This window comes from Sorex fumeus, unplaced genomic scaffold (assembly GCF_029834395.1).
Source record: "Sorex fumeus unplaced genomic scaffold, SorFum_2.1 ptg000098l, whole genome shotgun sequence".
Taxonomy (NCBI): Eukaryota; Metazoa; Chordata; class Mammalia; order Eulipotyphla; family Soricidae; genus Sorex; species Sorex fumeus.
The window spans coordinates 40,171,291-40,184,258 of record NW_026606155.1 but is presented as its reverse complement, the minus strand read 5'-3'; the positions used below and the strand labels follow the sequence as shown (position 1 = coordinate 40,184,258).

The following is a 12,968-nucleotide window of genomic DNA, read 5'->3' as shown; positions in this document are numbered from 1 at the left end:
ATAAGCAGTATTTGCATGTTATAGTTGGATTTGATAGTATTACATATAGTGGGCTAATTTCTTAAACGTTACTTGAATTTTTAAATGTTTTTTAATTACCTGAAGTCATTAGTTTAGTTACAGACATTCATTATTTCAACACCAATCTCACTTCCATTGCACCTTCCAAAACCATTATTTCCAATTTTCCCAACCACCCCTTGAGCCTGCCACCATAGAAGGCTCTCAATAATTTATTTTTCATTGCTTGTTAAAAATAGTTTGTTAAAAGGATGACCAAAGAAAATTAGCGAAGATTGTTTTATCTCACCATCGAGACATTAATCCCTTATATAAGAAATTACTAAGATGTTGTTAAAGATTACATCTTCTGTGTTTATATTTTGTTAATTGCGGTTGGTTGCCTTCTACATTATCTCACATCCAATCTGATATGCTGCTCCTGGTTTATCAGTGTTACAGAGTTTGAGAAGTCATGCAGCTGAAATATTAGCCACATGTTCCAGGTCTCCAAAATTTTTAACGGGCTGATACAGCTAGAGTTAAGTTCTTAACTGACTGGCAGCTTTGGGCCAAGTTTGTGACTGCCAGGCAGCGGGAGGTCGCCCATCCTCGACCTTGTGAAAGCTGGAGATTTTAGTCACAAAGCCTGTATACCTGAGATTTTCAACAAATTAGTTTCTGGATGAGGTTCATATGACCAGTGGGGTCCAGACGGGAGCATGGAGGTGATGGGGGGTGGGGGCGGGCATCAAGTTCTTAAATTTTTAATGTATGGTGTTTGTGATTAGTTAAGATCAAGAACTTGGTAATTAGAGAATTAGTTCAAAACTTATTTGTGTTCATTCACCTGATAATTTTGTTCAGCTGGTAATCTTTAAAACATGAGATAGATGATAATACTTATATTGAAAAGAAATTTCAGTGGCTAATAAGCCGGTATTTAATGATTTAAAGTAGAAGTTAACTTTCAAGTGATTTTGTTGTGGTGGTGGTGGTTTTGGGGGCGATCCCTGGTTGTGCTCAGGAATCGTGTGCTATTGCTCTGGCCTGAAGAAATAAATTTTCTCCATGGCACTTAGAGATTCACATTTTAGGTTTTTAAAGACTTGAAGGATATGACTATTTATCTAACAGTGAAGCAGTTAATCTTAGTAATTACTGTTAATCTTAGTAATAAGAGAATAAAAATTATCAGATACAAATGGACTTTAGTGTGTAGAATAAGAATTTAAAACTGGAGCCGAAGAGATACTGCAGGGATTAAGTTGCATACTTGCCTTTTTCACAGTTGATTTCTGGCACCAAAACTGCCAGTTGTGAATCCTGAGCATCATTGCATTTGTCTCCAAATGTGTGTGTGTGCGTGTGTGTGTGTGTGTGTGTGTGTGTGTGTATGTATATATATACATATATATGTTGGTTTTTCCTTTGCTAAACAAACCAGCATAGGAGAGAACTAAACTATAGACTTCAAGCAACATATCATATTGAACTGACTCTTTTGTTTGTTTGTTGTGTTTTGTGCCACCCCTGTGTACCCTCAATTTTGAAGAACTGGTTTACTTGGAACAAAGTTTTGAAAAGTTGTTTTAGATTTTTAGTATTTTAAAGATACTTTAAAGATACTTTTGGGGGTTGGTTTTGGGCCATATCTAGTGGTACTCAGGAGTTATTCAAGACTCTGCGCTTAGGAATTACTCTTGGTGTTGTTCCAGGATATGGAATTCCAGGGATCAAATTCGGGCCAGCTTCTTGCAAAGCAAATGCTTTACCTGCTGTACTATTGCTCTTGCCGTCGAAAAGAAATTATTAATTCTGCTCCTTACAAGTAGTTGAGAATGACTTCAGCTCATATACCTAAAATTTCTCAATTCAATCACAAATAATCATGATTCAGAGTAAATATTTTCACTTTGGTGGTAACCGATAATGTATTTTTTTTTTGTCTTATGTATTTATGGTTTTTTAGCCAAACCCAGCAGAGCAGAGGACTTACTCCTGACTCTGCAGTGAGAGATCACTCTCAGCGGGGCTCTGGAGACCATACAGAGTGCCAGGGATCGAACCCTGTGGGCCATTTATCATGCAAGTGCCTTGCCCTCTATACCATCTTTCTCCAGCCCTACAGACTGGATTATATGTAACTTATGCAATAGCTATATTCTTTTTTGAAATTTCCAGAGAATTAGTATTGCTATAGATTTCTAATTATAAAATTTTGTTACATAATTTTCAGACTTTGTTTGATGCTTCTGGAAATGGAATATTTTTACTTTTTTCACAGACTTATAGTGAATGGTTACATGGATTTGAAAAGAAAGCGAAAGAATGTGTCGCTGAATCTTCAGGTTCAGAGAAAGTTAAGGTTAGTTCAAAAGTACCTGTATTTTAACCAAACATAGAAAAAAAGTAAATTAAAATTTGCCTTTAAGAGCTTAAGAAAGATAAATGATTTGTGCATAGTAATTATCTTCAAAGAAAATATGAAAAGCCGATTTCTTTTTGTGCAAATTTTGGTGTAATTGCTTCCTTGCATTTCTATACAAAGCTGGTGCATATAATTTATGTACTAAGCTAGTGTTTGCCCTTTAACTTTGTATCTTAAGCATTTCTAAAACAGTAGTTGTCCCTTACACTCTCTTTAGCTTAAATTTAAAAAGTAATGATCAACCAGTATGGGTAGTAGAAATTGGCTGGTTTGCTAAAGCATCTTCAGATTGATTGTCAGAGTGTTAGAGACTAAATGACTAAAATTTGGAAGAGTTGCATTCTTTGTATCTGCAGTACATGAATAAAATTCAGCCGTGTGGGGTCTGGAGCATGGGAGGGGTTGTGTGTATGTGTGTGTTAAAAGCACCATGGTCTTAATTCACTTTAATTTTTCCACCTGGCTAAGGAAGTCAGGCGTCTTTGTTATACAGCTGTGTAATCTATTTTCCTGTAGACTTTTTTTTTTAAAAAAAGAAAAAAGATCAAGAAGTTCTTTGAACTTCATTACTACTTAAGATTGGAAAGTATTGTTAGATAATTTTATACAAAATGTTTATTTTGTGCATTATAAATAGAGACATCATTTGTTATACTGCTAAACACTTAACAAATTGAAAGCATGGCTGTCTAGGGAAAAGATTGGAAATTTTTTTTAATTTCATTTTTTGCAGATTTTAGAGCACAAGTTGAAAGAAGCTGATGAAATGCACACATTGTTACAGCTAGAATGTGAAAAATACAAATCCGTCCTTGCAGAAACAGTAGGAAATGACTTTTAGTCTACCTTTTTTTCTTAATTTTTACTTCTTAGTGTCCTATTTGCTTGACATCAAACATGAATTTTGCAAAACTTTTGTCTGTAGGAGGGAATTTTACAGAAACTACAGAGAAGTGTGGAGCAAGAAGAAAATAAATGGAAAGTTAAGGTTGATGAATCACAGAAGACTATTAAACAGGTTTGTTTGTTTTTTTGTTTATTTTAAAGGCTTTGGGATAATACACATACACACACACACACACACACACACACACACGCACCTTGTATGTGGCAGATCCAGATTTCGTCTTCAGAACCCTGAGCCCTGCCAGGAGTGAATTCTGAGTACAGAGTCAGAAACAGGCCCTGAGCACCATTGATGGTGGTGATGGTGAAGGCGGTGGCTTGAGTAGTGGTTCTCAACTGTAGATCCTGCCTATCAACATCACTTGAAACTTATTTGAAGTGCTCATTCTTGGACCCTAATCTAAGACTTGCTGAATCTGAATTTGATGGTGCCAGCAATCTGTTTTAAAGCACCTTCAAGTGATTCTGATGCATATCCAGTTTAGACTCATTTGGTTTAGATAACAACTAAGGGTACAGAATAAAAGTGCTTTGAAATATAAAATTACTGTGTGATAATTAAAAGAATTTGGAGTTTAAGATGTTTTCAAATATTGTTGTGTAATCTTCCATTCATGGGATGTGAATGTTACTGTGTAGTGTTAATTTTTCTTTCATTTTATTGGGTCTAGTTGAGTTCCCTCTGTTGTTCCTTGTTTTCTTAGGCCAACTATTATGAATTTAGGGTTGTTTATGGTATTCTTTGTTAATGCATTTGGTGGTTAAGTTGATTGGTTTTCAGTAAATTGTTTAAAAATTTTTAAAAATATCTAGGTGTTTAATGTACTAATATATAAATATATTGGAGAGAAGTAGGTTTTGAGTGCAACCTAAAAGTCAAGTGTGGGGGCTGCAGTGATAGCACAGCAGGTTAGGGCATTTGTCTGGCATGTGGCCGACCCGGGTTTGATTCCCAGCATCGCATATGGTCACCAGGGATAATTCCTGAGTGCATGAGCCAGGAGTAACTCCTGTGCATCGCCCGGTGTCACCCAAAAAGCAAAAAAAAAAAAAAAAGTAAGTGTGACTTAATTTTTAGTATTTAGTGTTTGTAATTCAGTTTGGCTTTAAATAAGATTCATTTAAAATTTTCTAAAGTGTAACAGAAACCTATAGTTCATGTATTTGTCATGTAATTGTTTCTTATAATTTTAGATGCAGTTGTCATTCACATCTTCAGAACAAGAGCTTGAGCGCTTAAGAAAAGAAAATAAAGATATTGAAAATGTAGGTTATTTCATTGTTTGATTTGTATTCTATAGACTCAATTTTAGTCCTTTGTTTTTGACCCACATCTGGCTCTGCTCAGGGCTTACTCCTAGCCTAGGGCTCAGGAATCACTCCTGCTGGTGCCTGGGGGACCTTTTGGGATACCAGGGATCAAACTTAGGTCAACTACTTGCAAGGCAAGTGCCCTACCTGCTATATTATCTTTCTAGCCCAAGACTCAGTTTTGGTCTAAAGATTTGTACCAAATTTTTAAATTTTCTTTCACTTGATGATGAAGTTGTAATGTTGTTAAAAATATCTTGAATTGTATCTGAGCAAAATTAACTTTTTAATGTGGGAAGTATTATAAAATAAAATCTTCAAATATGTTTAACTTTTTCTTATTTTGTTATTAGCTGAGAAGAGAACGAGAGCATTTGGAAATGGAACTAGAGAAGGCAGAAATTGAACGATCTACCTATGTTACAGAAGTCAGAGAGGTACTTACAAAATTTTTTTTTAATTCAAATTTTCTTCTTCTCAATTCAAATTAATTTTACAACAGTGATAGCATATTTCAGTATAAGTTGTTGTACCAGAACTTCGGAGTAACGTACAAACATGGGCTATCTTAAGGAGATCAATCTTAAACTCTAAACTTCATTGCAGCTGAAAGATCTGTTGACTGAATTGCAGAAAAAACTTGATGATTCATATTCTGAAGCAGTAAGACAGAATGAAGAGCTAAATTTGGTAAGAAGCTTGTTCACTGGGTATCAAATAGGCTCTGAAAACACTTGTGTTGAAATGTGGAAAAACCATCCAAACTTTTTCTCTTTGCTAACATCTTTAGCCTGGCATATTTAAAGTTTAAGGTACTCTTCATATTTTGATGATTCCTAAGATGATCTTTCTTTTCTTCAGTCTTAAGATGGTCTTTCTTTTCTTAGCTCCTAACAATGGCATGTTTGGCTTTGCAACTCTTTTTCCAAAAAGTTTTCTGTTTTATAAAACCTATTTTCTTGAGTAGCATTATTTTTTGTAAATAAAAAAATGAAACAGATTGTGAAGATTCTCATCTCAGAATATTCTACTTGGGGGTGCTGGAGCAGGAGCACAGCAGATAGTGCGTTTGCCTTGCACAAGGGTGACCTGGGTTCGAATCCCAGCATCCCATATGGTCCCTTGAGCACTGCCAGAAGTAATTCCTGAGCGCATAGCCAAGAGTAACCCCTGAGCATCGCAGGGAGTGACCCAAAAACAAACAAACAAACAGAATATTCTACTTGGTTTTTTTAATTTTATTATCCAGATTTAAAAAAATTAAAATTTTATTAGCCAGGTTTAATTTTTAATCTGGAAGGAGATTATTAAAATTTAATAATACCTCTTCATTTAGGAGCAGTAATTCAGTCCAACATCTTATTTTAATAGTCTTTCTTTAGATTGTATGTAAGAAAAAGCCTTTGAAATTCTTTATTGCCAACAGCATTAATTAAAATATTATTCTAAAACTGGAGACTTCAAGATAATTAAAGTCAGAATCTGCTAAATGTCTTACAGCAACCTATGTAGCCACTTCTAGTTCCATTCTTAAAGTTGATTTACACTGATTATGATAAGCTTAGTTGTAGGATAAACATAGATACTAATTTTGTGCTTCAAACAGTAATATGTCTATATTTCTAAGACTGTAAAATTCTGATAACATTTAAAACAGTACCTGATTAAAGTCCAAGAACATTATAGTAAGTTTCATTTTTACCACGTTAACTGCCCAATTTGCAGTTATCCATTTTTTTGGTTGTTGTTGTTTTTATCCTTTTTTTTGTTGGTTTGTTTTGGGGCCATACCTAGCTATGCTCAGAGCCTTCTCTTGGCTCTGTGCTCAGGGATGATTCCTGGCAGGGCTTGGAGGACCATACATATGTGTGCCAGGGTTTGAACGAGGGCAGCAGCTTGTAAGACAAGTGCCTTAACCCCAGTATTCCCTCTCCAGTCCTGGAGTTTTATTAGCACTGCTGTATATAACAAAATTTCTTGATAGATTCCATTTGTGATGGTTTTTTGTGAATAACAGTCATTTATGGGAATTAGACTTCCAGAAATTTTCAAAGAGATTGATGAGTCCTACACAAACACATATATCCCTATTTTTAAAAATAAAACTTGTTCTTAATTTAACCTTAGTTGAATTCATTCTTACTGCAACTTAAGACTAGCTTATATGAGGCTAGAACAATAGTACAGGGGGTAGAGCGTTTACCTTGTACGCAGCAGACCTGGATTTGATTCCCAGCATCCCATATGGTCCCCTGAGCACCACCAGGAATAATTCCTGAGTGTGATCCAGGAGTAACCCCTGTGCATCACCAGGTGTGACCCAAAAAAAGCCCCCCCCCCAAAAAAAACCTATTAGGTTATGAATGTTTATTATACGTGCGGATCGGAACTTGATTAAGCATATACTTCAGCTATAAATCTTATTCTACGAGACTTTTTTTAAAAATAATTTCTAGATATAATTGATGGATATATTACTTTAATTTTGGTGGTTGATGGCTGACCCCAAAAGTAGTGTCACACCAACAAATGCAAGGTTTAATTTCAGACTGGTGTTTCCTTTGTAATTTTTGCTATTCAATTTTATGAGGCTATTTTGACTAGTATTTGTTTTTTGCCTTGAATTTGTACTCTTTATTTCAGTCTTTGATTCCTTAGAATAGCTTTTACAACATTTAAGATAAATAATCTTGTTTGCTCTTTGTATGATTTGCTCAAGAAATAACATCTTTGATGTATTAAAGTTAAGAGAAAAAAAATTGAAGGTTTGGTTACTTAAATAGAGTTCAGTGAAGTTACTATCCAATATTAATTTTCCAAATAGATCTTCCCCTGCTGATTTTCCCTCCAGTTTCACATGTTACTATCTTCTTTCCCCTTTTGGGTTTCTAAAACTTTTTGGAATGTTATGCCCCATGGGCAGGAGACGAAAAAAGTTAAATTGAGTTTTTAACAACAGTTATTATTTGTCAATGTAACTAATTTTCCTTATTCATGTTTAAGTGGGAGAGAGATACTATAATGTTGATACTAGACTTTTATAAAGCTTTATCACTATTGTGCCAGGTTGGTTATTGAGTTTACTTGGTGGTGGAAATAGGCCAGTCTAATCTTAAGCAGATTTTTTTAGTGAAGACTTCAGGGTTTATGAACATTTACATCTTTAAGGTTTTTATCTTATTGGATTTGTTATCATCAGTGTCTTAAAATACTAGACAATTGATCCTTCTTATTGAAACATGAAGTGAGAAAGTCTTTAAAAATGAATTTGTAAAAGTTCTGACCACTTAACTTTTAACTTGGGGTGACTTAAGAACAAAGGCACTTTTCTGATGTTTGATGGTTTGTTTTTACATTTGCATTTTCCACTCTAAACTCACGTTCTTTTCTATAGCTTTTCTTATGTTTACCTTTACAGATGGGAAAACTCCACTGCTTAGCTCTTCTATACATCTGGTGCAGCATATTGGCTAATCCACTGTGCATAATAACTGTTAGTGATTCCATTCTTTCTCATCCATTCTTTGATCCTTGAGGTCTCGGTATAATTAATGAAGTTTACAAATTCAGTTAATTGTTTTGTTCCTTTATTTTTACAGTTAAAGAGACAGTTAAATGAAACACTCACAAAACTTAGAACTGAACAAAGTGAAAGACAGAAAGTAGCTGGTGACCTGCATAAGGTAAGACACTGCTTGTTTTGAAGATGTCACATTGTGCTGTGTAGTGTTGTGTCCTTAATCTTTCATTCTGGGCTTGTTCTTTTGCATTATACTAATTTATTTCTAAATTTAAACTGTTACACAACTGGCATTAAAATTTCTTTAATAACATTCATAATAATTTATTGTATTCACTATTCCAACACCAATCCCACCACCTTTCCACCATAATACTTTTCCACCACCATTATTTCGAATTTTTTTCCACCACCACCCAAGTCTGCCTCAAAAGCATGTCCTAAACAATTTATTTTGTATGGCTTATTATGAATAATGCGGTAAAATTGATCCAAGAAAGTTTCCTTAGAAGAAAATGTGTGAACATTGTTGTATCTCACCCTAGAACCATTAAGCCCAAGCTTGTATAAGAAATTTTTAACATATTGTTACATGTTGAGCCTTGTGTACTAGTATTTATTTATTTTTGGATTGAGATCCATTGCATTCTACCTTAACCTATTAAATGTAATCGCTGCTCTTGGTACATCGGTGGAGTAGAGTATAAAATCTCACGCCAACGTGCACTTTAGGGACTCTAAAATTTCAAATGGGGCAATAAACTGGAAATGACTAGAACCTCTGTAGCTTGTATCTCTTTTCCGATATTTGTGAGTCTTTGAATCATGGCCATTAATGAGGTAATATGGAGCTGGAGGCAATTTGTGGTGGGCTCCAGAAAAGACAGAGAAATTGGGGGGAGGTTGCCATTCCCAACTCCGCAGGAGCATGAAATTTCAGTCACAAAAGCCGCATATTTGGGTTTTTCACCACATTCATTCTCATGTGTGAGGGGCTCGTCCTGAGCCTATGGAGAGCCGTGAGCTGTGAGCTGTGAGCGTGGTGGCAGTTGGGTTCTGGAGGTTTTCCACAATTGGCATTTTGGAGCTGAACTTTTTTACTTGGTTTACTGTAGTTCTTAATTTACTTCATTATTTCTTCAGTTTTATATAAAATACATTGTTCTGGGAAAAGAGTTGATATACCACACAATTTAACACATTGATGCCAGCATAAATTATGCCAGCAGCTCATACTAGGATGTAGCTTAATTAACACAGATTTGCAGCATAGGCATCACTGTGCTAAGGAGCTAGCAGAAGAACAAGTAATAAAACCAAAGTCAGTAGAAGAAAGGAAATAATAAAAGTTAAAGCAGAAATAAAATAAGAAAATAGTATAAAAATTCAGTGAAGCCATGGACTCGTTCTTTAAATGAATAAATGAAATTGACAAATCAATGCCAATAGGAACAGAAAAGCATGGGTAAAATTACACAGATAAAAAGAATTATAAATGATCACCTTATGCCACTTAATTGGAGAGCCTAGAAGAAACGGACATTTTCATCAGCCTCCCAAGTCTGAATCTGAAGGTAATAGAAAACCTCTAACAGACCAATTTCTAGCAAGGAAAGAAATTTAAAGATAGTAATTGAAAGACTCCCCCAGAACAAAAGACCAAGTCCAGATGGATTTACTAGTGAATTTTATTAAATCTTCAGAGAAGACTTATTAGCTATTCTCCTCAAATCTTCAAAAAATCTTTAGAGATAGGAATTTCTTCCAAATAGATTTTGTGAATCTACCTTCAAATCAAAACCTGATACCAAAAGGATAAAATAATACTTGATAAAAGGAAGGAAGAAGATCCTGAAAAGTGCAGAGAAAGCTTTTGACAAGGTTCAGTATTAATATGTTTATAATTAAAAGCTTTCGATATAATAGGGCTAGAGGAATTTACCTCAGCATATTACAGCCATAAGCAACAGATCCATAGCTAACATGATACTCAATAGTGTAAAAGTGAAGACTTTCCTTTAAGATAAAACAAGGATTCCCACTTCACCTCTATTCATTATAATAATGGAAGTCCTGGTCATAGAAGTTAGGCAAGTAAAAGGAAAAAGAAAAGGAATTTCAGTTGGAAAAGAACTACCACAATTTGTAGATTTCATGATAATATACATAAAAAAATCCTAAACACTCCATCAAGAACTATTTAGCAATAATAGTAAACCTCACAGAAAGGAAGCAGGTTGCAAAATCAATATAAATTTGATGCATTTTTTATGCAGACAACAAGCTAGAAGAGAAAAAACATTTAAATTCAATTTACAATTAAATTTTTTAAAGTACCTAGAAATCTGCTTAACAGAGAAGATTATACATTGAAAACTATAATCACTATTAAAAAAAACATAAGAAAATGGAAAGATCCCCATCTTATGAATTGGAAGAATTAAATATTGTTAAAATTACCATCTTACCCAAAGCATTAAATAGATTCAGTTCCTATAAAAAGCCCATTTCTTAACAAAAATAAAAATGGAACAAAAATAAAATTTATGTGTAAGAATAAATTGGAGGAAGAAAACATCTTCAACAAATGGTGTTGGGAAAACTGGTGAGCCACATGCTAAGAAATAATATTGGACCACTCTAAAACATTAAAAGGGCATTATCTCAGTAGCATCCCAGTAGTCATAGAAGTCAGCAACCCAAAAATCAACCTCCTCAAATATGAGAACCGAAGAGAGACCTTCTCCAAAGAAGATAAATAAGTGTTAAAGAAGCACTTGAGAAAAATTTCATCATCACTGAGTATCAGGGTAATGCAAATCAAAGTGATAGGAGGTGGAAGAAATAACAAACTCTGATTCACAATTGGTAACTTCTTCAGCCTCTATGGAAATGGCGTGGCTGTTACTCAAATAATTAAAAATAGAGCTATCACTTACTTTAGCTATTTCACTTATATCTATCTCAAGAGCACAAAAGCACTGATTCAGAGAATCATGCACAGTGTGGTACTGTTTACAAAAGCCAAGGTTTTAAACAAAGCAAGCATGTAGTGAAGGATGGTGAGTAAAGATGTATATATACACAGTGGAATACTGTTCTGTTACAACAAAAATAAAATCTTAACTTTATGTTGTAACATAAATTATATAATCCACTGTTTGAAAACGTGTTAAGAAAGGCAGTGAGGAATGAGGAAGGAAAACACTGGCTGAGTTTACTCATATGGTATATAAAGAAACAAGATAATTGAATAGATAATGTTAGTAAAAATAAACCTTTAGCATCTGAAGATAAACCTAAAGTTCTGGGCCAGAGAGAATGGAAAAGGTCCTGTGGACAGTGATTGTGATCTCTATTGACACTTTAGAGGTTAGGTACTGTTTGTTAACATTGTTATCTGAATAATTACTCATCACTATTCTAAAAGTAAAATTAATTTAGTTTGGGGATTATTGTTTATAATTGTTATGCAAAAATGTAGAAATCCAGAATTACTTTGTTATTATTGCCAGTTAATAAAATGTCTTATTATTGCCAGTTAATAAAATTAATAAAATTGCCAGTTAATAAAATTATTGCCAGTTAATGGCTGGAGCGATAGCACAGCGGTAGGGCATTTGCCTTGCACGCAGCCAACATGGCTGACCCGAGTTCGATTCCTCCGCCCCTGTCGGAGAGCCCGGCAAGCTACCGAGAGTATTCGATATGCCAGACACAGTAACAACAAAGTCTCCAATGGAGATGAACTACGGGAGGGCCTTTACCTTTTACCTTTAATAAAATGTCTTATTGAGAACTTTCAGAGTTCAAATTTTGGTACATTATCAAGGCTAAGTATGCTCTTTGATAAAAAATTACCTGGATTTTTAATATGATTTCTGAATCAAGGTAGAAAACATGCAGTTTTAGGGCCAAAGAGAGTAATTCCTGATTTCAGAGCTGGGTGTGCATGAGACACATATTTAGTCTTGCAATTTAGTGTACACAGTTTCAGCCTTGCTTTTTAGTGTGTATACACACAGTTTTAGCCTTGGAACCTTGTGTCTGAGTAGTTTAAGGATTATAGAGATGTGCAAAGACATGCATGGTTATGCCATATTATTTATGATAGCAAAAAGTGGAAAAAATAGGTGGCAGTATATTGTATTTGTTTACTAGAAATACGATGCAATGCTTTATTGACTTTTTTTTTATATATATTTACTGACATAAAAAATGTAGCAAATTGCTTGGTAATACAATCAAGTATATTTAAAATGCAAAGAAGAGGGATTTAGATTTGGGATCAGCAACCCTCCAAAATTGTTTTATGATTTGTATGCCACATACATTTCTTTTTTTACATTGGTTTACTCCCCACATACCTTATTTAAGACTCCATGTACAAAAGTAAGATCTAAGTGGATTAAAGACCTCAACATCAGACCGGAATCTATAAGATACATTGAGGAAAATGTTGGCAAAACCCTTCATGACATAGAAGCTAATAGTGTCTTCAAAGATGTCACATCGCTGGCCAAGCAAGTGAAAACAGAGATAGATAAATGGGACTATCTTAAACTAAGAAGCTTCTGCACCTCAAAAGAAACAGTGACCAAAATACAAAGACAGTCAACTGAATGGGAAAGGATATTCGCCAACTACACATCTGATAAGGGGTTAATTTCAAGGATATACAAAATACTGGTTCAACTCCACAAAAAGAAAACATTCAACCCCATCAAAAAATGGGGAGATGAAATGAATAGAAACTTTGACAAAGAAGAAATCCGAATGGCTAAAAGACACATGAGAAAA

General features: G+C 34.5%; 1 protein-coding gene across 11 annotated transcripts in view; it reads left to right on the top strand.

Moving 5' to 3' along the window:
* The window catches only part of KTN1 (kinectin 1), a 106,193-nt gene that overhangs the window by 86,131 nt on the left and 7,094 nt on the right, over positions 1-12,968 (top strand). For 5 of the 11 annotated variants that reach the window (XM_056133196.1, XM_056133198.1, XM_056133192.1 and 2 more), the window contains 7 exons: positions 2,288-2,368; positions 3,165-3,254; positions 3,357-3,449; positions 4,532-4,603; positions 5,002-5,085; positions 5,255-5,338; positions 8,248-8,331. In XM_056133196.1, coding sequence (XP_055989171.1) covers positions 2,288-2,368; positions 3,165-3,254; positions 3,357-3,449; positions 4,532-4,603; positions 5,002-5,085; positions 5,255-5,338; positions 8,248-8,331 — 588 coding nt within the window. The remainder of the gene's footprint in view (positions 1-2,287; positions 2,369-3,164; positions 3,255-3,356; positions 3,450-4,531; positions 4,604-5,001; positions 5,086-5,254; positions 5,339-8,247; positions 8,332-12,968) is intronic. The other 6 variants (XM_056133201.1, XM_056133197.1, XM_056133200.1 and 3 more) reach the window with 3 other exon arrangements.